Source organism: Nyctereutes procyonoides, unplaced genomic scaffold (assembly GCF_905146905.1).
Source record: "Nyctereutes procyonoides isolate TBG_1078 unplaced genomic scaffold, NYPRO_anot_genome, whole genome shotgun sequence".
In the NCBI taxonomy this organism is placed as follows: Eukaryota; Metazoa; Chordata; class Mammalia; order Carnivora; family Canidae; genus Nyctereutes; species Nyctereutes procyonoides.
The window spans coordinates 68,068,164-68,091,462 of NW_026575046.1; the positions used below are offsets into that span (position 1 = coordinate 68,068,164).

The window sequence follows — 23,299 nt, forward strand, 5'->3', positions numbered from 1 at the left end:
AAAACACAGATCTCATCATGTTACTCCTTACTTTACATCTTTTAATGGTTTGCCACTGTCTTCAAGAGTATGTTTAAACTTAACAATGTACACAAACCCTTAAAATCTGGTCCCTGTTAAATACTAAATCATTCTCTCTTATGCCTATCTCTGCCTCAGTAAACCAGACTAAACTAATTGTAGGTCCTCACACTTCCTATGGCATTCTCTGGCTCTGGGTATCTGCATATGCTGTTCTCCCTGCCTGTAAACCCTCTCTTTTCTAAGCTCTTCTTCCCACTATACACATACTTGCTTAGCTCAACAGATACTTTTGTTCAACTTCTTCTTTTGGGTATCACTTCTTCTAAGCCTTTCCAACTCCTAAGCCTGGTTTGGTGCACCCCAACTAGGTCCTTAGCATTCCTTACTTGCCTTTGGATGTTAAACTCACTCAATTGCTTGTTTTTAGACTGTAAGTTCCTTTAGGAGAGAGCTGTGCCTTGTGTACTACTAATATCCCTAGCAATTAACATAGTGATAGGCACATAGACTTCAATCATTACCTGGTGAATAAATGGAGTGTACACTGCTTGCATACCCTTTTAATGAACTCTGTCTAGAATTTAAATGCTACATCTAACCAACCAAGTCACCAGTTTCTACAGCCCTTGAATGTAGAAGGGATTTCTTATTTTCTACTATATATCCTATGAAAGGAATGATGTGGATAAAAATACATCACATGGGACGCCTGGGTGGCCCAGGGGTTGGGTGCCTGCCTTCGGCTCAGGTCGTGATCCCAGGATCCAGGATCGAGTCCCACATCAGGGTTCCTGCAGGGAGCCTGATTCTCTCTCTGCCTGTGTCTCTGACTCTCTCTCAGTCTACGTCTCTCATGAATAAATAAATAAATCTTTAAAATAAATAAATAAATATCACAAAATCCAAGTAATCTCAAGTAAGACTAATTTAAGTGTCACATTTTAGAAGAACCTGTAGAAGACTACATTGACAAAATTCTTAACACATAGTGAAAAGAGACAATAAAAGGCGTTTTTTTTTATTCAAAGGTATAACTGGATAAGTAGATTTGTTTACAACCATTCTTGTGAAATACTTTTTAAAAAAATATGACCAACTTCTTTGCAAAGAGCAGACACATACCTCAACTACGATGACCTAATTTTTGGTGGATAATGTACATGATTAGGCAGAAATAGGCAAGCTCACACTGGTAGGTTAACTATCAAATACTCAGTCAAAACTCCGTTTGTGGCCCCCGCTTCTTGATCGATTTCTATTCCCACTTCGTCTTCTACCATCTTGTCGACTTCCTGACCGACTTCCCTGTCGACTCTGTCTACCGGACCGGCCACCAGATCGACCACCTGACCGGCCTGATCGGCCCGCCCGGCCACTTGACCAGCCACTCCTCTGCCTGGAGTTAGATGTGTTTCCATCATAATATTCTTCAATTTCAGGTAATTTGGCTGGCAATGAAAGTATCCAGTCTGAATCATGCCACTCTGCCTATTGGGGGAATTTACAGGATTAATATAAATGCAAGATGGAAACCATAAGCAAGCATATGAGTAGAGGATATTCTTTTTTAATATCTATCATCTATTAGCTAAAGTCCATCTATCCATTAAATTTAAAGTACTTGGAACAAATCTTAAAACCAGAAAAAAGCATATTAAAAACTCATTCATTAAAAAAAAAAAAAAAAAAAACTCATTCATTAAACTTCCTAAATTTTAGTCTTAGGAGAAACTCTCAGGCTCATTTTGAGGGTCATAATTTCATACTCAGTTTATACATTCTAAAAGTTAAACATTTGGGGTGTCTGGGTGGTTCAGTTGGTTGAGCATTTGGCTCTTGGTTTCGGCTCAGGTCCTCCTCTCAGGGTTGTGAGATGGAGCCCTGAATCAGGCTTGGTACTCAGTGGGGAGCCTGCTTGAAATTCTCCTTCTCCCTCCCTCTCTCTCTCTCTCTCTCTCTCTCCCCCTCATCCCCACTCTCACTCTCTCTCAAATATATTTTTATTTTTTTAAATTTTTTTAATTTTTATTTATTTATGATAGTCACACACAGAGAGAGAGAGGCAGAGACACAGGGAGAGGGAGAAGCAGGCTCCATGCACCGGGAGCCCGACGTGGGATTCGATCCCGGGTCTCCAGGATCGCGCCCTGGGCCAAAGGCAGGCGCTAAACCACTGCGCCACCCAGGGATCCCAAATAAATATATTTTTAAAGATTTTATTTGATAGAGAGAGAGAGCATGCACAAGAGAAAGGGAGTGCACAAACGGGGTAGTGGCAGGCAGAGGGAGAGGGAGAAGCAGGCTTCCCAAGGAGCAAGGGGCTGGATGCAGGACTTGATCCCAGGACCCCAAAACCATGACCTAAGCCAAAGGCATATGATTAACCAAATGAGCTACCCAGGTGCCCTCAAACAATTTTTTTTAATTAAAATTAAAAAAAAAAGAACACTGATTTCTCAGTATGAAACAAGCAAGCCATCATTAATAAGTAGTGCATTGCTTTCAGTGGTTATATTGACAGAAGCAAGAATTGAGAGCTAATGATAGAGACTAAAAACCTGTCAACATAGCTGAGGATGAAAATATGTAGCCACTGGGAATAATTTGGTGTTGGGAGTAAACAACTCAAGATGTGCGAATTAGCAGCTCAAGAGCATCAATCACTACATTAGATCTTATTAATTAACTATTCTTCACTGTGAACATGAGTTGCCAAGGAAACTGAATATTAAAATACCCTGTTGAAGGGCATCTGGGTGGCTCAGTTGGTTGAACAACTACCTTTGGCTCAGGTTATGATCACAGGGTTCCTAGATTGGCCCTGCTTTGGGCTCCCTTTTCAGTGGGGAGTCTGATTCTTCTTCTTCCTCTGCCCTTGGCTCGTGCTTTCTTTCCCACCTCTCTCTCTCACACACAAAACACACACACACACGTACGTGTATATAATACCTGTTGGTAAGAATGAGCAGAGACAAACACACATACCACTGGTGGCAATATATGACCAAAGCCTTGAAAATGCACAAACTTTCTGGCCAAGTAGTCATCTTAACAAATTTATCTTAGGGGTGCCTGGGTGGCTCAGTCAGTTAAACTACCAACTGTTGATTTTGGTTCAGTAATGATCTCAGGGTCATAAATTCAAGCCCCAAGTTGGGCTTCATACGTGACAGAGTCTGCTTGAGGATTCTCTCTCATCTGCCCCTCTCCTTGCTTATGCACACACGCTTTCTAATAGACAAATAAATCTGTTTAAAAAGTGCCCCTAATTAGGTATGTAGAACTATTTATGGTTGAAATGATAGAATACCTACAATTTGTTTCAAAAAAAATACATACAACTCTTAAACTCCTTCATCTATTTCACCCAACCTGCCACCCACCTCCCCTCTGGCAACTATGAGTTTGTCTCTGTATTTAAGAGTCTGTTTTTTGTCTTTTTTCTTTGTTCATTTGTTTTATTTCTTAAATCCCATATATGAGTGAAGTCATATGATATGGTATTTGTTTTTCTTTGCCTTAATCTTACTTTGTGTAAAATAAAAAATTATAAAAAAAATTTATTTAAGCATACTGGGTGTCATATGGAAGTACTGAATCACTGTGTTGTATACCTGAAACTAATGTAACACTGTATGTTAACTATACTGGAATTTTAAAGTTTATTTAAGCTAAATAAAATATTGTCACTTTCTCCCAGTATAATATGAATGAGAAAGAGACAAAGCTGAGTTTGGAAAATAAATACAGGAGAGTGGGAAAATGGATGGAAGTGAAATGAAACCATGAAACAAACTGGGCATGAGCTGATCACTGTTGCAGCTGGGTGATTGGTACATGAATATTCATTATGCAATTCTTTTTTTTTTTCTTTTTTAAAGATTTTATCTATTCATTCATGAGAGACACAGAGAGAGAGAGGGCAGAGACACAGGCAGAGGGAGAAGCAGGCTCCATGCAAGAGCCCAACGTGGGACTCAATCCCAGGACTCCAGGATCATGCCCCGGGCCAAAGGCAGGCGCTAAACTGCTGAGCCACCCAGGGATCCCTTGCAATTCTATTTTTTATATTTAAAATTATTTATAATAAAAAATGTTTTAAATTATGATATAGGGATCCCTGGGTGGCGCAGCGGTTTGGCGCCTGCCTTTGGCCCAGGGCGCGATCCTGGAGACCCAGGATCGAATCCCACATCGGGCTCCCGGTGCATGGAGCCTGCTTCTCCCTCTGCCTGTGTCTCTGCCTCTCTCTCTCTCTCTGTGACTATCCTAAGTAAATAAAAATTAAAAAAAAAATAAATAAATAAATTATGATATAGACTAGATATATCACATTAAGGAATGTTAATTGATTTAGGCATCATGATATTGTCATTTTTCATTTTTAAAGATTTTATTTATTTATTCATGAGAGACACACAGAGAGAGAGGCAGAAACATAGGCAGAGGGAGAAGCAGGCTTCATGTAGGGAGCCCGATGCGGGACTCAATCCCCAGGCTCCAGGATCACGCCCTGAGCCAAAGGCAGACGCCCAACTGCTGAGCCACTCAGGCATCCCTCGTTTTTTTTAATTTCTATTTTTTAGAGAGACAATTATTTAACAGATGAAAATTTTCAAATACCTGTAACCTTTCTGACTCAGTTGTGGGAACATCAAAACAAACACCCTAAAAGCAAAATGAAAACATTTTTATTCAAATGCAAACCAGTTAATTTTTTACCAGTACACTAATAGTTGCTAATTATATAGTAGGTACAAAAAAAAAGAAGAAAAAAAAGATAAGGTGTGCCTTATGAATGTTTATAAGATTAAAACAGCTAACATATAATAATGCATGACACAGAGTAGCTGCTTATTGTATTTTCTAAATCTGAAAAGTAAACACAATATCTAACAGGAATCTACTACTACTATTACTAAGAATCTAGAGTATTCTCTAGAAAAGTTCTTGTAGACACTGTAATGCTTAATATATAAATCCCTTGAAAAATTTAGTGCCAAAAAGTTTCTATTTTAAAGCGGTGTAGTGTTTATCAGACAGTAAGAATGATGTAACCCAGGATGTTTCTTCTTTGGTCCTGGTTGCTAATAAATTAAAAGTTAATTTAATTCTCAAGTACGACAACTAGTTTGGCCTAAGGATCTTGTTATATTTTCTCTCCTTTCCATAATTTTTCTGAATGAGTGTATTTGTCTCATACTTGCCACAAAACTTGATGGTAATAGTAAACTTTGAGATGAAAATAAACAATCAAGTTAATAAATTCTAGGCTAGAATAAACCTATATAGTAAAGTTAGATGAATAAATATAACATCTTCTGTAAAACCATTAAAGAAACAAAATCATTAAGATTAGAGATGTTTTTAATTTTGCTACTTCAAAAATGTATGATACTTAATTTATTTCATTATCCTCATTAACAACCAACAGGCCACTCTAAAGTCAATATTGCATATTCTCTAATATTAATAGAGCTGTTTAGCTGTTGAAATTGTAAGCTAGTTAGTCATAAAGTAAAACACCACATGCAACCACACACAATCTGTATACAGGTGCAGAAACATAGGTAACTTAGATAACTATTACGCAAACTAAGCAAAACGACTTACAGCTTTCTAGAGGAACGGGTTATTTACATAACTCCCCAAATTCACAACTGGAAACAAACTATCACGCAGAGAAAACTATATTATTCATCCCATCAGACTTCAAAAAAAGAAAGAAGGAACAAAATCTGATCTTTAAAAACATTTACAGTAGTTGATTATAAAAGCTTTTTATTTTAATTCTAGAAAAACCTACCATATTTCCTTTTAGGAGGCACATTCTGGTAATTTGGGACACAGCATTACTACTCAGCTTTCTGTTAAGTTCTTTCCATGCACAGCTGACATCCTGTATTTCTTCTGGGCTTTCCAGAGTCATGGTGACAAATCCCTTAAGAAATAAAAGTCAATCATCTTTGAAAAAAAAAAAAAGCAGCAGCAGCAGGACAATGAAGTTCTAACTGCAGCCCTTCATGACTTCACTGTACATTTCTCATGAACCATTAGTATAACATGGCTGCTAAAAAAAACCTTCTTTAAAACTATATTAATAGAAGACTAACGTTTACAGATCATTGAAAAAAACATTCTTTGTATTTCTGTAAAGACTACGTATTTAATTCTAACTATCATGCTTTGAGAAATAAACTACAGCATCAGAGAAAAAGATAAAGTAATAAAGAACCAAGGAAATGCTGAAAGAGTCAAAGTTAGCTTGGGGTAAAAAAAACAAGGACATTAAATCTCTTTAAACTTTTGAAGAACTATTGTATAACCAAAAATTACTTGTTCTATAAAACTTCACTGGACTGCAAAAGGATCAACATGGAGACAATATAAGGAGGGATTCATCTAATAATTTTGTTTTTGGGGGCACCTGCGTGGCTCAGTGGTTGAGCATCTGCCTTCGGCTCAGGTTGTGATCCTGGGGTCTTCTATGTCTCTGCCTCTCTGTGGGCCTCATAAATAAATAAATAAATAAATAAATACATACATACATACATACATACAATATTTTAAAAATATAATAGAAAAAAATATATATATAATAGTAATATATTTTTTAAGTTAGCTCTATGCCTAACACGGGGCTTGAACTCACAAACCTGGGATCAAGAGCTGTATGCTCTATCGACTGAGCCAGTCAGGTGCCCCTTATCTAACAAATATCTAATGAGTGTCCCCTACGTATCTGCCAGAGACTGTAGAGATTCAGCAGTAAGTAGTCCTTTCTCTCATGCGGGTTACATTCTAGTGTTGGGGGTGGGCATGGTGGGGACAAGGTGGGGTAAACTGTAAACAAATAAGCAAATACATAAAATCCCAAACAGTAATAAGCATCATGAAGAAAAATAAAGCAGGGCAAGGGAATAGAGTTTAAAGGGAAAGGTAAGCTATTTTAGACAGGGTGATTAGGAAAGACCTCTCTAATATGCTGATATTTGGAGACCTAAATAAGGTGAAGGAGGAAGCCATGTGGTAAAAAGAACAAATATCTGAAACAGTGCAAGTGCAAAAGTCCTGTGCAGGAGGTTTATGTTTGAGTAACAAGTAGGTTAGGGTAGCTAAAACAACCAAGGATAGAGTGGTAAGAGATGGGTCAAAGAAGTACCAAGGGGAAGACCTTGTAGGACATTGATGATAAAGACTTTGGATTTTGGTTTACCTATAAAAGAAATTTCAAACCCATTAATAAACAGCTTCTGAGGTATTTAATGAGAACTTAGATGACCCATCTGCCAAAGAGGGATTCTTTTATTAGGTAAGGGCTGGGAATAAATGATCTCTTAGGTACTCTTTAGCTCTAAAGGCTATCTTATTATTTTCCTAAAAGATATGGTTTAAGTATTTTCTTAAGAAGTATTTGGTGGTCGGGGGGGGGGGGGCACCTGAGTGGCTCAGTTGGTTAAGTATCGCCTTCGGCTCAGGTCATGATTTCAGGGTCTTGGGATTAAACCCCACATTGGGCTCCCTGCTCAGTGGGGATTCTGCTTCTCCCTCTCCCCCCACTCATGTTCTCCCTCTCAAATAAATAAATAAATCCTTAAAAAAATAAAAAAACAGAAAATAAAGATATACAGTGTGGTGGGCGGGGGGCGGCGCAGCTGGATGGCTCAGTCAGTTAAGATATCCAACTCTTGGGATCCCTGGGTGGCTCAGCGGTTTAGCGCCTGCCTTTGGCCCAGGGCGTGATCCTGGAGTCCCGGGACCAAGTCCCACTTCGGGCTCCCAGCATGGAGCCTGCTTCTCCCTCCTCCTGTGTCTCTGTCTCTGTCTCTATCATAAATAAGTAAATAAATCTTAAAAAAAAAAAAAAAAAAAAGATATCCAACTCTTGGTTCTGGCTCAGGCCCTGGTCTCGGGATCATGAGACGGAGCCCTAGATCAGGCTCTGCACTGAGTGTGTAGGCTGCTCGGGATCCTCCCTCTCTCCCACTGCTTACACTCTCTCTCTTATTCTACCTCCTTATTCTACCATAACTTCATGTGTTGGGTGGGGTGGACACATGAAGGAAGTTACTCCCAGCAAAATGACATTTCACTAAACTGTTAACACTTGCCAGATGGAAAACATCACACACCCCAGATGTACTCATTTATATTACACCAAATAGTTGCATGCAAGTTTACCAACCCTGATCTTTTTATTCTCCTCTCCTACCAGCTCTCTTTCTCCCAATTTCTCTGTCCCCACCCAGACTTCAGGGAAATTTCTTGCTGAGATATCCTGTCATCCAGGGACTCTCTTCACTTATACCATGATGAGTAATAAATCTTTGAACTACTTGCAACCAATGGGTCTGGTGTGGTTTGTTTTGACATCTGATACTGACCCAGCAGGGGTCTGAGTCAGATGGTGTCAACAAGACACACACACCCCATCCCCATGCACATACCCCCTCCACATATACAGGCAATCCTTACTTTGCATGGTAATGTGTTAAGTGCACAAAATCTAAGCTCTGATTTGCATGGTTCCATGGCAACTTGCAAAATAAAGAACACAGTCTAGTGTGTTTCAGTTGATACAGTACTGTGCAGGGACGCCTGGGTGGTTCAGCAGTTGAGTGTCTGCCTTTGGCCCAGGGCGTGATCCTGGAATCCCGGGATCAAGTCCCACATCGGGCTTCCTACATGGAGCCTGCTTCTCCCTCTGCCTATGTCTCTGCCTCTCTCTCTTTCTCTGTGTCTCTCATGAATAAATAAAATTTTAAAAAATAAATAAAATTTTAAAAAACAACAACACAGTACTGAACAAAGTGAAAGTTTTCTGTTTTTCTTTCTAGATAGATGGATTATTTATGGTTCAATGTTAATCTTTTCTCAACCATATTAGGATTTTCTCACAGATTTCTACCTTATCAGAGGTGATCAAAGATCGTGGTTCAAAACTTGATGCACCAGAGATGTGGGCTAATGCTGCAGCCAATGCATCCACTGCCCCTTTCTCTTCTATCAGTCTCTGAGCTGATGGTCGGAAAAAATCAACAGCAGCATAAGAAACGGAAGCCAGAGACCTATGGTTTAAAAATAGCAAATTTTCTTGGTCAAGATAAATGTAAAAAATTAAAGATAAGAGAATGAATGGGAAAAGAAAGAGCAACGTTTTCGTATTTTAATATAACTAAAAATCTGCTGGTAAAACTGGTGATTAAGTTTTCTGATATTTGAACTAGGAGAGCTTAAAGATGAATAGCCTAATACAAAAGAAAAACTTATTCAGCAAGGTCAGAAAGCATACCTGATGGCATCCATGCTTTTAGATTTAACTAAATCCATTGTAGAAGGAACACCTACACGTTTAAAAGTAATTCCCTGAAAATGAAAGAATTACATTAAAGAAAAATGGAAGTCTTTACAATTAATTCCTAAATTCATATAGTTTGTTGAATTTCCATTTCTTGGACTTAAAGATTTCCAAGCCCCAGTAGATCAAAAGACCTGCTTTTTCTAACAAATCAATTACAAATTCTAGGAAGAGAAAAAAAAATTTAATTGCTCTTAGTTACAATCATGAAATTTCACTTGCAAAATAAAACTGATTCCAAAAAAGGAAGTAAGATGCTGATTACCTCTATCAACTTTTTTTATTACCCTATCTCATTTCACAAACTAGGTGAAATAGTGTTTAAAACACGAATCATGAAAACAGGGAAAAATGTAAAATACCACACACAAGAAAATACAGGCCACAAAAATTGTATATAATTTCTTATAGAAACTGGCCATTGTATCATTATTCAATAAAAATTAACAAATACACCAAGACTATGGCACAGTCATCCTTTTACAAAGCTGGACTATGAGATACTGAAATCACAATGCACTTCTGATTTTAGAATCAAGGGAGAAATTCAAGGGAAAAATGAGAAAGTCAGCTCTTCTGTCTTCACAATAAAAGCTGTATCAAAACAAAGTCTTGCAGCTCATATAAATTTAGCTCTCCACATGCTTCACATCCAAATGCAGCTTAAACTGAGAAAAGTTATAAGGATCTATTTGTGACAACAAATATAAAAAGTGCTCTTTTCTATGGCACCGTTTAGATAATAAGTCTGAAATAATTTAACTGTACTTACTGCTTTTTGCTCCACATATCTTAGTTGACCTCTTTCTCTTGGTTGATAAAAACATATGCAAATCCCTGTCCGGCCAGCTCTACCTGTGCGTCCAGAACGATGAATATAGGACTCAACATCCTGAAAATAAAAGAGGCAATATTTTTTTAAAAATCTAGCAAAAAAAAAAAAGAAATCTTACAAGTTACACAGTCATTGCAACATCCAAATAATAAAGCTAACAATAGCAAAACTACTAGTACCAATAATAATATTTTTATTTCAATCTATTGCTCTTTCAACAACCCAAAGAACTTTTACACTAAAATTTTTTAATAAAAGGAATAGCAGTTAAAATCTTTTTATCCACCTCATCCCAGGGCTCTTTATGTGACAATTTTTTATAATCCCCTTGTATGATTCCATGCTTCAATTCCAAATAAAGAAGTGAATCATTTGCTAAGGCATCAGATTCTGACCACTTTAACACTGCATTAATAAATAAAAAAAAAGGCTAACAGCAAGAACAGATAACATATTTTTCATATCCCAAGCAATATCTTATAAATAAAATGGCAATTTACACAGCTATTCTTGTATTCCCTAAATAAAATCTTATTTCTTACCTGGGGAGGAGAACTTTGAATCACTAGGTCAACCTCAGGAATGTCCAAACCACGAGCAGCCACATTGGTTGCCACCAAAACTTTAAAACTACCTTCTCTGAAGCCTTTCAGTGTAATTTCTCTTTGTGACTGTGCAATGTCTCCATGTAAACACTGGGCATTCTATTTGAAAAAAGGAAAAGGCACAACTCACACTTGGAATTGACAGTGCACTAACACCATGCAGTCTGTGTTATTTTTAATCTTTTTTTTTTTTTAAGTAATCTCTATACCCAACATGGGACTCAAATGTTTTGAGTCCAAAATCTAGAATTGGATGTTCCACTGACTGAGCCAAACCAGGTGCCCCAATGTTCTTATTTTCTGATCATTATAGCAATGTATGTTTATTGTTCAAAAAGATCAAAAATTACAGAAAATATCTAACACAAAATGTAAAAGCTTTCCTTAATATTAGCCTCCTAATAATTCACTAACAGTTTGGTGAATATTACTCCAGATATTTTTTTTTAAGATTTTTTTTTTTTTCATGAGACAGACAGAGAGAAGCAGAGACACAGGCAGAGGGAGAAGCAGATTCCTCGCAGGGAGCCCAATGCGGGACTTGATTCCCAGACCCAGGATCATACCCTGAGCCGATAGCAGACACTCAACTTCTGGCCACCCAGGCGTCCCCTACTCCAGATATTAAAAAACAAAAACCAGATAAACAAAAAACCCACCCACACACAATCCACATGAAACAGCATACACTGTAATTTTATGTATTTACTTATAAAATGGGATACCATATAATAGCACTGTTTTGAAGCCTGCTCTACAAATTTTCTTAGCCATTTTTCCACATCTATAGATAAAACTCTACTTCATTTTTTTAAATCCTTTTCATCATATGGATGTAGTACCATTTATTTCAGCAATATCCTATTGATGACCATTTGAGTCATATCTAAGTTTTCACCTTTAGGAACAATACCAGAAGGAACAACATTATACTTATGTCTCTGGACCCCTTAGTATATGTGTATTTCAGTAGGACACATATCTAGAAGGTGAATTTCTGGGTCAAAAATCATGAACATTTAACATTTTAACAGTGACTGCAAAACTGTATTGTAAGAAGAGGTTTTTTTTTTTATTTTTTTTTAATTTTTTAATTTAGTTATGATAGTCACACAGAGAGAGAGAGGCAGAGACACAGGCAGAGGGAGAAGCAGGCTCCATGCACCGGAAGCCCGACGTGGGACTCGATCCCGGGTCTCCAGGATCGCGCCCTGGGCCAAAGGCAGGCGCCAAACCACTGCGCCACCGAGGGATCCCATAAGAAGAGATTTTGGGGAAAGGGGCACAGTGGCTGGCTCAGCGGCAAGAGCATGCAACTGTCAATCTCAGGGTCATGAGTTCGAGCACCATGTTGAGTACAGAGATTATGTAAGTAAATACATTAATAAAAAAGGTTGCGCCCATTTACTCTTCAACATTTATGAGTCTGTTTCATCTTACCCTACATACTCCATATATTATGAATCATTATAACCTTTGCGAAGCTAAAGAGGCAAAAATGATTTCCTAATGTTGTCTTAATTTACATTTCTGTAATATTTAGCAAAGCTGAACCTATTTTTATACAATTTATATATTATCTTTTATTCTACTGAAAATAATTTTCCTGTTATAAACAAATTTTCTGGTATTCTAGCCACTATTAAAATTCAAACGTTTGGGGGGATACCTGGGTGGCTCAGGGGTTTGGCGCCTGCCTTTGGCCCAGGGCGTGATCCTGGGGTCCCAGGATCGAGTCCCACGTCAGGCTCCCTGCATGGAGCCTGCTTCTCCCTCCTCCTGTGTCTCTGCTTCTCTCTCTCTCTCTATGTCTATCATAAATAAATAAATAAATAAATAAATAAATAAATAAATAAATAAATCTATCTATCTATCTATCTATCTATCTATCTATCTATCTATCTATCTTAAAAAAATAAAAATTCAAAAGTTCGGGCAGCCCGGGTGGCTCAGCGGTTTAGCGCTGCCTTCAGCCCAGGGCCTGATCCCAGAGACCCGGGACTGAGTCCCATGTCAGGTTCCCTGCATGGAGCCTTCTTCTCCCTTTGCTGCTCTCACTTTCTCTCTCTGTGTTTCTCATGAATAAATAAAAACAAAATCTTTTAAATAAATAAATAAATAAATAAATAAATAAATAAATAAATAAATAAATAAATAAAATTCAAAAGTTCAGGGGAGCCTGGGTGGCACAGTTGGCTGAGTGGCTGACTCTTGGTTTCCACTCAGGTCATGATCTCAGGGTCCTGTGGTTAAGCCCCACATCAGGCTCTGTGCTCAGTGCAGTCTGCTTGAGACTCTTTCTCCCTCTCATTCTGCCCTTCCTGCTTGCTCTAAAATAAATAAAATCTCTAAAAAAATTTTTTTTAATATTTTAAAAGTTCATAACAATGATTTAACCCTTACCATACCCAAACCTTAGTAACTAAGCCTAATGCATTCATAAGTGAATTCACCAAGTACTTATTATGTACCAGATTCTGGAACAATCATAAAGAAACAGCCCTGGAAGAGTCAAGTTGACAGGCATTCTCACTACAGTATGGTATGTACTATAACCAGATGCAGAGTGCTACTGGAATACTTAAGAGGGAAACTTTGTTTAAGGGGAAGGCAGCACTGAAGGTGAGACCTGACAGATAATAAGGAACTAGTAGGTAAAAAGGAGCCCAGGAGAGGCACGATCCCACCACCCTGAGATCATGACCTGAGCTGTAATCAAGAGCTGGATGCTTAACCAACTGACCAAGTGCCCCATTAATATCACTTTTTAAAAGGGAAACATGGGCAAAGAAACATGAAGTGACTTGCTTAAGGTTACACAGCAAGTAATACAACTGGGATTTAAACCCTAATATGGGGATCCCTGGGTGGCACAGCGGTTTAGTGCCTGCCTTTGGCCCAGGGCGCGATCCTGGAGACCCGGGATCGAATCCCACATCGGGCTCCCGGTGCATGGAGCCTGCTTCTCCCTCTGCCTGTGTCTCTGCCTCTCTCTCTCTATCTGTGTGACTGTCATAAATAAATAAAAAAATAAAAAACTGTTTAAAAAAATAAAAAATAAACCCTAATATGTTCTACTCCAAAGTCTGTGATATTAATCACTACGCTCACGAAGAATACATTGAGTGAGAAGAAACAAATACAGAGGTTAGATCTGTGAGGAATGCCAGGATTTAAAGTTTGAACAAGAAGTCAGCAAGGCAAGTTCTCCCTATGAGATAAAACAATAACTTCTGCAACACTGCTGCTGCTGAGTATTCTAAAGCAGTGACAGGAGGGGTGCCTGGGTTGCTCAGTTAAGCATCTGCCTTTGGCTCAGGTCATGATCCCAGAGTCCCAGGATGGAGCTCCAAGTCAGGCACCCTGCTTCTTCTCCCTCTGCCCCTCTCCCTGCTCATGCTCTTCTCTCAAATAAATAAGTAAAATCTTTTCTAAAATTAAAAAATAAAGAAGTAACAAGAAAGGTAGAAAGGTAAATCAACTACCCTCTATCACTGTCACTATTTAGCATCCATGTATACTGTATACAAAACTAAAACTATATAGTTAGTTAAAACGATGGGAAAGATGTTGACAGCACAGTCTTTGAACTTCCACTTCCCACATAAAAACAGAGCAATTAGGATAGTAAACTTAAAAATCCACAGACATCTACAACAAAAAAGACAAGTATTTTCACGATTTCCAAAACATGAGCAGGTAGGGACAAGACCTGTATATATGGCGGGGGGAGGGGGGGGTGTTTCCTGGTCCTAAGAACACATACTCCTCAAAAAGCACAACGGGCCAATTTGAGGATAGCAGTTGAAACCAGGAGCGTTTCTTTGTACATGGAAGGGTGATTGTGAGGATCGAGAGGTAAGGTCTGAAGGAAGCTGGAGAAGTCTGGACCCTTATGAACTTTCAAAACTAACAAGTCAGTGCTTCCTTGCCAGAACAAAAAGGCTCACAGTGAGAAGAAAGAGCTGGAGCTAGGATCCAAACTGAGGATGCCAGGGATCACAGAAGCAAAGGAATAGAAGATTCAGATAAGGGATCCCTGGGTGGCGCAGCGGTTTGGCGCCTGCCTTTGGCCCAGGGCGCGATCCTGGAGACCCGGGATCGAATCCCACATCAGGCTCCCGGTGCATGGAGCCTGTTTCTCCCTCCGCCTGTGTCTCTGCCTCTCTCTCTGTATGACTATCGTAAATAAATAAAAAAAAAATTTTTAAAAAAAAAAGAAGATTCAGAGAAAAGTGAGGGAAAAGACAGCCAGAGCTCACAAAGCAGGAGATTTTTTTTTAAACAGCTTTATTGAGATATAATTTACACACCAAACACTAACAGAAGAAGTAGCTCTAGACCTGTGAGGCTTGAAAACTATTCTGACCCATGCCTCCCCATTTAAAGTTCATAAAGATTAACCTCACCCAAGGGGTGTCTGGCTGGCTTAGTCAGTAGAGCATGTGATTCCTGATCTTAGGGTTGTGAGTTTGAGCCCCAAGTTGAGTGTAGAGATAATTTAAAAATCAAATCTTAAAAGATTAATTTCACCTAAAAATGAGGAACACAAAAGATCAGTTTCCAACACACACACACACACTCTTCACAGAAATCCAATTAAAAAATGGGCAGAAGACATGAACAGACATACAGATGTTCAACAGATACATGAAAAGATGCTTAATGTCACTCACCACCAGGGAGATGCAAATCAAAATTACAATGAGATATCACCATACACCTGTCAGAATGGCTAAAATCAAAAACAAAGAAACGGCAAGTATGGGGAGGATGTACAGAAAATGGAACCCTTGTGTTCCACTATTAGTGGGAACACAAACTGGCACAGCCATTGTGGAAAACAGTATAGAGGTTCCCTTAAAAGTTAAAAATAGAACTACCCTATGATCCAGTAATTGCACTACTGGATATTCACCTCAAAAATACAAAACACTAATTCAAAGGGATACATGCATCCTTATGTTTACTGCAGCACTATTTACAACAGCCAAACCATGGAAGCAGCCCAAGTGTCCACTGACAGATGAATAAATAAAGAAGATATGGTATGCATATACAATAAAATATTACTTAGCCATAAAAAAAAGAACAAAATCTTGTTGCCATTTGCAACATGGTGGAGTAGAGAGCATAATGCTACGTGAAATAAGTCAGAGAAGGACAAATATGATTTTACTCATACATGGAATTTAAGAAACAAAACAAACAAAGGAAAAAACAAAAAAGGGAGAAAGATAAACCACTGAACACACTCTTACCTATACTTAAGAGAGAACAAACAGATGGTCACCAGAGGGGAAGACAGAGGGGTGAAACAGGTGATGTGGATTAAAAAGTACACTCATCATGATGAGCACACGAAGTAATGTATAGAATTGGTGAATCACTTTACTGTATACCTAGAACTAATATAACACTGTATGTTAACTATACTGGAATTGGGATGCCTGGGTGGCTCAACAGTTGAGTGCCTCCCTTCGGCTCAGGGCATGATCCTGGCAGGGAGCCTGCTTCTCCCTCTGCCTTTGTCTCTACCTGTCTCTGTGTCTCTCATGAATAAATAAATAAAATTAAAAAAAAAAACTATACTGGAATTAAGCTGAAAAACTTAAAAAAAAATCGCAGTTGAATCCCACAAAAAGTAATCAGAGACAGAAAAAAATAGGCAGAATAAACCCATAAATCATGAAAGAGCTCTAGAAAGGCATGCCCACAGAGCAAATGAAAAGTATAGCATTATATTTCTGAATAAGCCAAGAGGAATTTTTTAAGATTTTATTTCTTTGGGAGACAGAGAGAGAGACTGCACAAACAGGGAGATGCAGAGGAAGAGGGAGAAGCAGGCTCTTCGCTGAGCAGGGAGCCTGATGCAAGGCTTGATCCCAGAACCCTAGGATCATGACCCAAGTTGAAGGCAGATGCTTAACAGACTGAGTCACCCAGGCACCCCAAGCTAAGAGAAATTTTTAAATGATATATGAAAAAAAACAAGAAAAGTCAAAATGAGAAAAACAAAAAAATGAGGTGAAATGACTCAATAAGATGAAATGACTCAACAAAGAAGTAGAAATAAAGACTTTTCACAAATGATAACTTTATCGGAGGGAATACAAGATTGAACAAACATTAAGAACTAATGCCTTAGGGGATCCCTGGGTGGCTCAGCGGTTTAGCGCCACCTTCGGCCCAGGGCGTGATCCTGGAGACCCAGGATCCAGTCCCACGTCACGCTCCCTGCATGGAGCCTGCTTCTCCCTCTGCCTGTGTCTCTGTCTCTCACGAATGAATTAATAAAATCTTAAAAAAAAAAAAAAAAGAACTAATGCCTTAAAAATAGGAAATCTTGAGAAAGTGAAATAAAGAGATGAAAGGGATTTGAGATAAGGTAACAAAGAAGAGAGGAAAAAAAAGAAATCAACATGCACAGAGTTCCTAAAGAAAAAAAGAAAAAAAAGCAATCAAACCAAATACCAAAATATTATAATTCAAGATAATTTTGCTGAAATATTAAAGAATATATTTGAAGCTACAGTGCACCTGCAAAAAATGACCATGAACATGCCAAATAACATTCTAATAAAATAGTGCGGAGCCTAATGTGGGGCTCTATCTCACAACCACATAAGATAGAACCTGAGCAGAAACCAAGAGTCAGATGCTTAACCAACTGAGCCACCCAGAAGCCCCTGATTTTTAAAGAAAAATTTAAAAAATCTTTTGCCTAAAGGCAAAATCTCTTTTTAAAAAAAAGAAATTTATTTATTCATGAGAGAGAGAGAGAGAGAGAGAGAGAGAGAGAGAGAGAGAGGCAGAGACACAGTGTGGCAGAGGGAGAAGCAGACTCCATGAAGGGAGCCTGACGCAGAACTCCATCCCAGGTCTCCAGGATCAGGCCCTGGGCCGCCTTCAGCTAAACCGCTGAGCCACCCGGGCTGCCCAAGGCAAAATCTTACAAGGAAACAAAATCAGACTGGAATGAAACTTTTTATAAAATGCTTTACTCAAAAAACAATGGCAAATATATTTAAGATATTGAAGGTAAGAAAATATGAACCAAGAATTTTAATATCCAGCCCAATGGTTTTTGGGTATATATTTACAAACATGCCATTATCAATAGGCAGTATGATTTCCATAGCCCTTCTTCAGGAATCTACTAAGTAACAAGTCACCAACAACACAAATGATCGGACAGACATTGACATAGAATTGATAGCATTACTATCAATGGATGTTAATTAGTATCAAAAAAAAGGCAAGAACTACACATTATATACATCTATGACCTAGTTTTGCCCTAAATAAACAAACGAACTTGAATTTTCAGGAAATACAGAAAACAGAGGAATATGTTAAATGATTCCACAAGGAAGTAATACTCTAGACTATGAAAACTTAGTTTCTTAAACAATTTTAAAAAGCTACGAGAAAAAAAACAGATGAGGAAGGAATCCATATATTAAAGAGATTTAATGAAATCATACAATTTATGAATCTTATTTGGATCCAGATTCAAGACAAAAACTGTAAAAGAAAAAAGCAGTCATGAGGCAATTGATCTGAACACTAACTGACATTTGAAGATATTACTTGCTGTTAATTTTTAAATGTGGTATTGAGTTTAAAAAAAAAAACTATTATTGGGGGATCCCTGGGTGGCGCAGCGGTTTGGCGCCTGCCTTTGGCCCAGGGCGCGATCCTGGAGACCCGGGATCGAATCCCACATCGGGCTCCCGGTGCATGGAGCCTGCTTCTCCCTCTGCCTATGTCTCTGCCTCTCTCTCTGACTATCATAAATAAATAAAAATTAAAAAAAAAAAAAACATTATTTTCTTTTAGGGACATATACCCAAATATTTATGGATGTAATATGTTAACTAGGGTTTTTATCAGAATAATTCAGGAGCAGGAAGTGAGTGGGCATATGGACGAAGTAAGGTAATTGTTGCAACTGGAGTTTGAATACACAGGGGTTCATTACACTGTCAACTTCTGTATATATTTAAAATTTTCTATTATAAAAAGTTAAAAGAAAAAAGAGATAAGGCCTTAGTATTCTGATCCATTCATTCAATAAATAATTGTAATTCATTTTATAACACAGCTTTAAAATACTACCTCCTCTTACCCATAGAAACTTATTTTGTTCCAACCTTTATATTTTCAAGATAACATTATGCAAAAAAGTCGTCTTGTGAAAATGGGTAGACTTCTATCCTGACTTAAAAGATCATGATAGACTGGCTACAGCTTCCTTCTCAATTAGACTCAATTCTAAAAATGACTATCTTGAGGCACCTGGGTGGCTCAGTTGGTTAAGCAGAGTCTGACTCTTGATTTCAGTTCAGGTCATGATCTCAGGTCGTGAGATCACAGGTCGTGAGATCAAGCCCCAAGTTGGGCTCCACACCGGGCATAGGGCCTGCTTGGGATTCTCTATCTCACTCCCTCCATGTTCTCTCCCCTCTCTCTTCTCTCTCAAAAACAAACAAAACAAAAAAACTATCAAACCTAGCTCGCAATGGACAGTATTTTTATTCATTGAGTCAACCCTATAATGTCAATTAGAGAAAGCGTGAGAGAAGACTTACCTGTTTTATGTGTGGATTCATAGCCATTTCAGTTACATTCTTTTTGGTCTCACAGAAAATAATAGCCCGCCCTTCAGACCCACTGTAGACTTGAAGGACGTCTCCAATAACTGCTGGCCTCTGAGACCAATGGCACTGGATGGCCAAATGCTTTGAGGAAAGAAAATACCAAGTATCTATTTCATTAAAATTAGTGAAAAAGATTTCTCTCGTATATTTTTTTCTACCCGTTCAAGAATTGGCCTTTTTGGCACACAGTAAGACAATTCTCCCCAACTCCATTTAAAAACAATATACAAATGGCCATCAATAGGTGAAAGGATAAACAAATTGTAGTATATTTATACAATATAATACTATTCCATAATTAAAAGGACTACTTACACATGCAACCATATGGATTAATCTCAAAACATATGTTAGGTAAGTGAAGTCTTACAGAAAGAGAATACACACAGTAGGATTTCATTTATATCAAGTTCTAGAATAGGCAAAACTAACATACAGTAGGAAAAAAAATCAGAACAATAGTGCCTGGGTGGCTCAATCAGTTAAGCGGCCAATTCTTGACCTTACCTCAGGTCTCAATCACAGGGTCATGAATTTAAGCCCCACATTTTTAAATAGGCTCTACGCCCACTTAGAAAAATAAAAGGAAAGGGACGCCTGGGTGGTTCAGTGTTTGAGCGCCTCCCTTCCGCCCGGGCGTGATCTGATCCTGGAGTCCCGGGATTGAGTCCCACATCAGGCTCCCTGCATGGAGCCTGCTTCTCCCTCTGCCTATGTCTCTGCCTCTCTGTCTCTCATGAATAAACAGATAAAATCTTAAATAAATAAATGAAATAAATCAGGATAGTGGCTATCCCTGGATGGGGGACTTGACTGAACGGGGCACGAGGCAAATTTTTGGGATGATGGTAATATTTGTTTTGTAGGGGCTTGGGTTATACACATGTATAAATTTGTCAAAACTAAAAAAATGTACTTAAAATTCTGGGCTTTCTGTATGTAAATCTTACCTTTAAAAATTATATTTTATGACCCTCAAAACCCAACACAAAAAAGTCACATATTGTATGATTACATCTCTATGAAGTATCCAAGATACCAAGTTAAGTCCCTAGGGACAGAAACATTGGCGATGCGGGGGCTAGGAAATGAGAAAATGGGGAGGAACTAACTGCTTCATTGTTACAGAGTTTCCTTTAGGGGTGATGAAGTGATCCCGGGGTCCTGGAATCAAGCCCCCTTGTTGGGTTTTCTGCTCAGCAGGGAGTCTGCTTCTCTCTCTCTCTCTCCTTCTGCCCCTCCCCATTGTTTGTTCTCTCTCAAGTCTTAAAAAAAAAAATTGTAAATATTGAACTCTAGTTAACAATACATCTGCTAAAGTACTTATGAGGAACTGTGCTCATTTCTGCAATATGAAAGGAATCAAAAAAATAAAATGAATATAAGGATAGGTAGATATGTGAGAAATATAGTAAAATATTAACAGTAGGATCTAACTGGTGGCTATATGAGTATTCCCTTTTGACTTTCCAGTGTTTGAAAATTTTCATGATAAAATGTTAGGGGAGGGGTGCTGGGCTGGTTCAGTTGATGGAGCATGCAATTCTTGATTCTGAGGTTGTGAGTTTGAGCCCCATGTTGGGTGTAGAGATTACTTAAAAAATAAAATCTCTAAGGGGTACCTGGATGGCTCAGTCAGTTAAGCATCTGCTTTCAGCTCAGGTCATGATCCCAGGGTCCTGAGATCAAGCCAGGTAGAGCTAGGCAGCCCTATCCCAGATAAGCTAGGAGTCTGTTTATCCCTCTCCTTTTGCTTCTCCCCCTACTTGTGTGCCCTGTGTCAAGCCTGGTGCTCAATGCAGAGTCTGCTTGTGACTCTCTCTTCCGCTGCCTCTTTCCCTACCCTGTGCGCTCATATGTTCTCTCAAATCTTAAAAAAAAAAAAAATTATTTTGAGAATTTTCTTGGTATAGGGAATAAGATGGAGATCTAACTTTTTCACCTAAGTTTTAACATATTACCCCCACACTGTTCTCTTCAAATTGATATAAACTGCCTCCTCTGTCCCTTTATACAATACTTTAAGTCTATCTCTACAGCTGCTTGTGTATCACCTGTTAGGACGTGTCTGTCAACATACTTTTCTTCTCCAACTTATTCTATTCTACTGCTCAGCCACAGACCATAGAAGTACACAGGTATCTTATGGACTAAAGGCAGAAAGGAAAGATGTAGCCTGAACTAGTACCCAAAACTTAAATTTAGCTTCAACAAATTTCAAATACCAACTAAAAGCTACAATCTATCATGCTGGAAAGCTACTTACTTCCACAGTAGTTGCAGCCTTTTGAGTCATTTTTCCAACAAGGTCAACCTGTTCGTATCTGGATTTCATGTATTTTTTTGCAACTTTGTATACCCACTGTGGGCAAGTTGCAGAAAAAAGTAAAGTCTGAGGATTGTCTTCAGAATCTCAAATAAACAAAAAGAAATCAAATGCTTTCTTAATATCCATGATGTAGTCAGATTTTGAAAATCCCCCCACAAACTTCAAAGAAATCATAAAAAATTCAAAATTTGGGGTAAATTTGAACATACAAACTAATTATAATTATTAAAACCTTCAATTTTCAAAACTGGGGGAAAATATGAAGAAAACTGAACTCAGAAAAAAGGTGAGAATTTAAGGAGTGACAATGAGCAAAGAAATCAGTAAAATGAGTTAGTAAATCTAACCACTGACTATAATTGCTAATGTTTTTATTTTGAATTAGGATATACCAGTTTTGTAGGATTCATGGATAATATCTTCAACTTGTTCAGCAAAACCTAAATCTAACATTTGATCCACTTCATCAAGCACAACATGGCGCAGTTTAGAAAGATCTAATCGGCCGCTCTGCAGATGGTCTTTGATACGACCAGGAGTCCCCACCAAGATGTCAATACCATTTCGAATATGATTAACTGTGAGAGGAGAGAAATATCAGTAATACATAAAAATCAAATATACATTTTCACACCATTTCTTCAGATTTAAGTAGCAAATACATCTTTGCACTACTATGAGACATATTTACTCACTTTGGCTTTGATAGGATGTTCCACCATAAAAACATGCCACACTGAGTTTCCTAGTGATATCTTTGAAGTCTTTGGCTACTTGGTTTGCCAGTTCCCTTGTAGGAGCCAAAACAAGAACCTAAGCAAGAGGTTTAAAAAATAAAAAGATACTTTTCTAAAGACATCTAAGTTCAAACTGAGAAGGCTTTTTTTTAAGTGCATTTAAAACTAGGAATCTCAACATTAAAGTCATAATATTTAAAGACAGAGTACACACACACAAATTAATTAAAAAAAATAGAGACAGCACAAATGACAACTAGAACAATAGCTTATATTTATAATACCCTCCCCTCTTCCTTCAGGTGTCTTTTCAAAATTCACTTTCTCAATGAGGTTTTTAACCCTCCTTTCATATGCGTCACACTATTCCCTTAATTACTTCTCTTTAGCATTTATGTCATATAAAATATTTCTATTTTACTTATCCATTTATTGTCTATCTTACCCACTAAAATATTAGTTCCATGAAAGCAGGGATTTATATTAATTTAAGTTACTGTATTCCTTATACTTCAAACAGTGCCTGGCACAGAACTAGTGCTTTATGAGAATTACATAATTCAATCCTCACAAAAACCCTGTGAGGTGACATTAGAGGAACCTAATTATTAAAGAAGTTAAGAGTTTTGCCTAGAAGTAGTGGAGCTGGAATCTCCAATAATGTCCTTCTAGCATAAAAGCTTTTTAAGGCAGTATTGGAAATGTGTCCTATTTTCTATTATTTGCAGTCTTTCCTAATTTCACCTAA

The 23,299-nt window shown here is 38.0% G+C and overlaps 1 protein-coding gene across 4 annotated transcripts in view; it reads right to left on the reverse strand.

Annotated features, from left to right (window-relative positions):
* Positions 1-1,013: 1,013 nt before the first annotated feature.
* DDX50 (DExD-box helicase 50) overlaps positions 1,014-23,299 on the reverse strand; it is a 31,013-nt gene continuing 8,727 nt past the window's right edge. For all 4 annotated transcript variants that reach the window (XM_055325479.1, XM_055325480.1, XM_055325481.1 and 1 more), the window contains 11 exons: positions 22,510-22,627; positions 22,207-22,392; positions 21,752-21,897; positions 19,417-19,566; positions 10,760-10,921; positions 10,155-10,274; positions 9,317-9,390; positions 8,933-9,092; positions 5,831-5,965; positions 4,648-4,692; positions 1,014-1,512 (listed from right to left, as the gene is read on the reverse strand). In XM_055325479.1, coding sequence (XP_055181454.1) covers positions 1,237-1,512; positions 4,648-4,692; positions 5,831-5,965; positions 8,933-9,092; positions 9,317-9,390; positions 10,155-10,274; positions 10,760-10,921; positions 19,417-19,566; positions 21,752-21,897; positions 22,207-22,392; positions 22,510-22,627 — 1,572 coding nt within the window. In that variant the 3' untranslated portion in view covers positions 1,014-1,236. The remainder of the gene's footprint in view (positions 1,513-4,647; positions 4,693-5,830; positions 5,966-8,932; positions 9,093-9,316; positions 9,391-10,154; positions 10,275-10,759; positions 10,922-19,416; positions 19,567-21,751; positions 21,898-22,206; positions 22,393-22,509; positions 22,628-23,299) is intronic.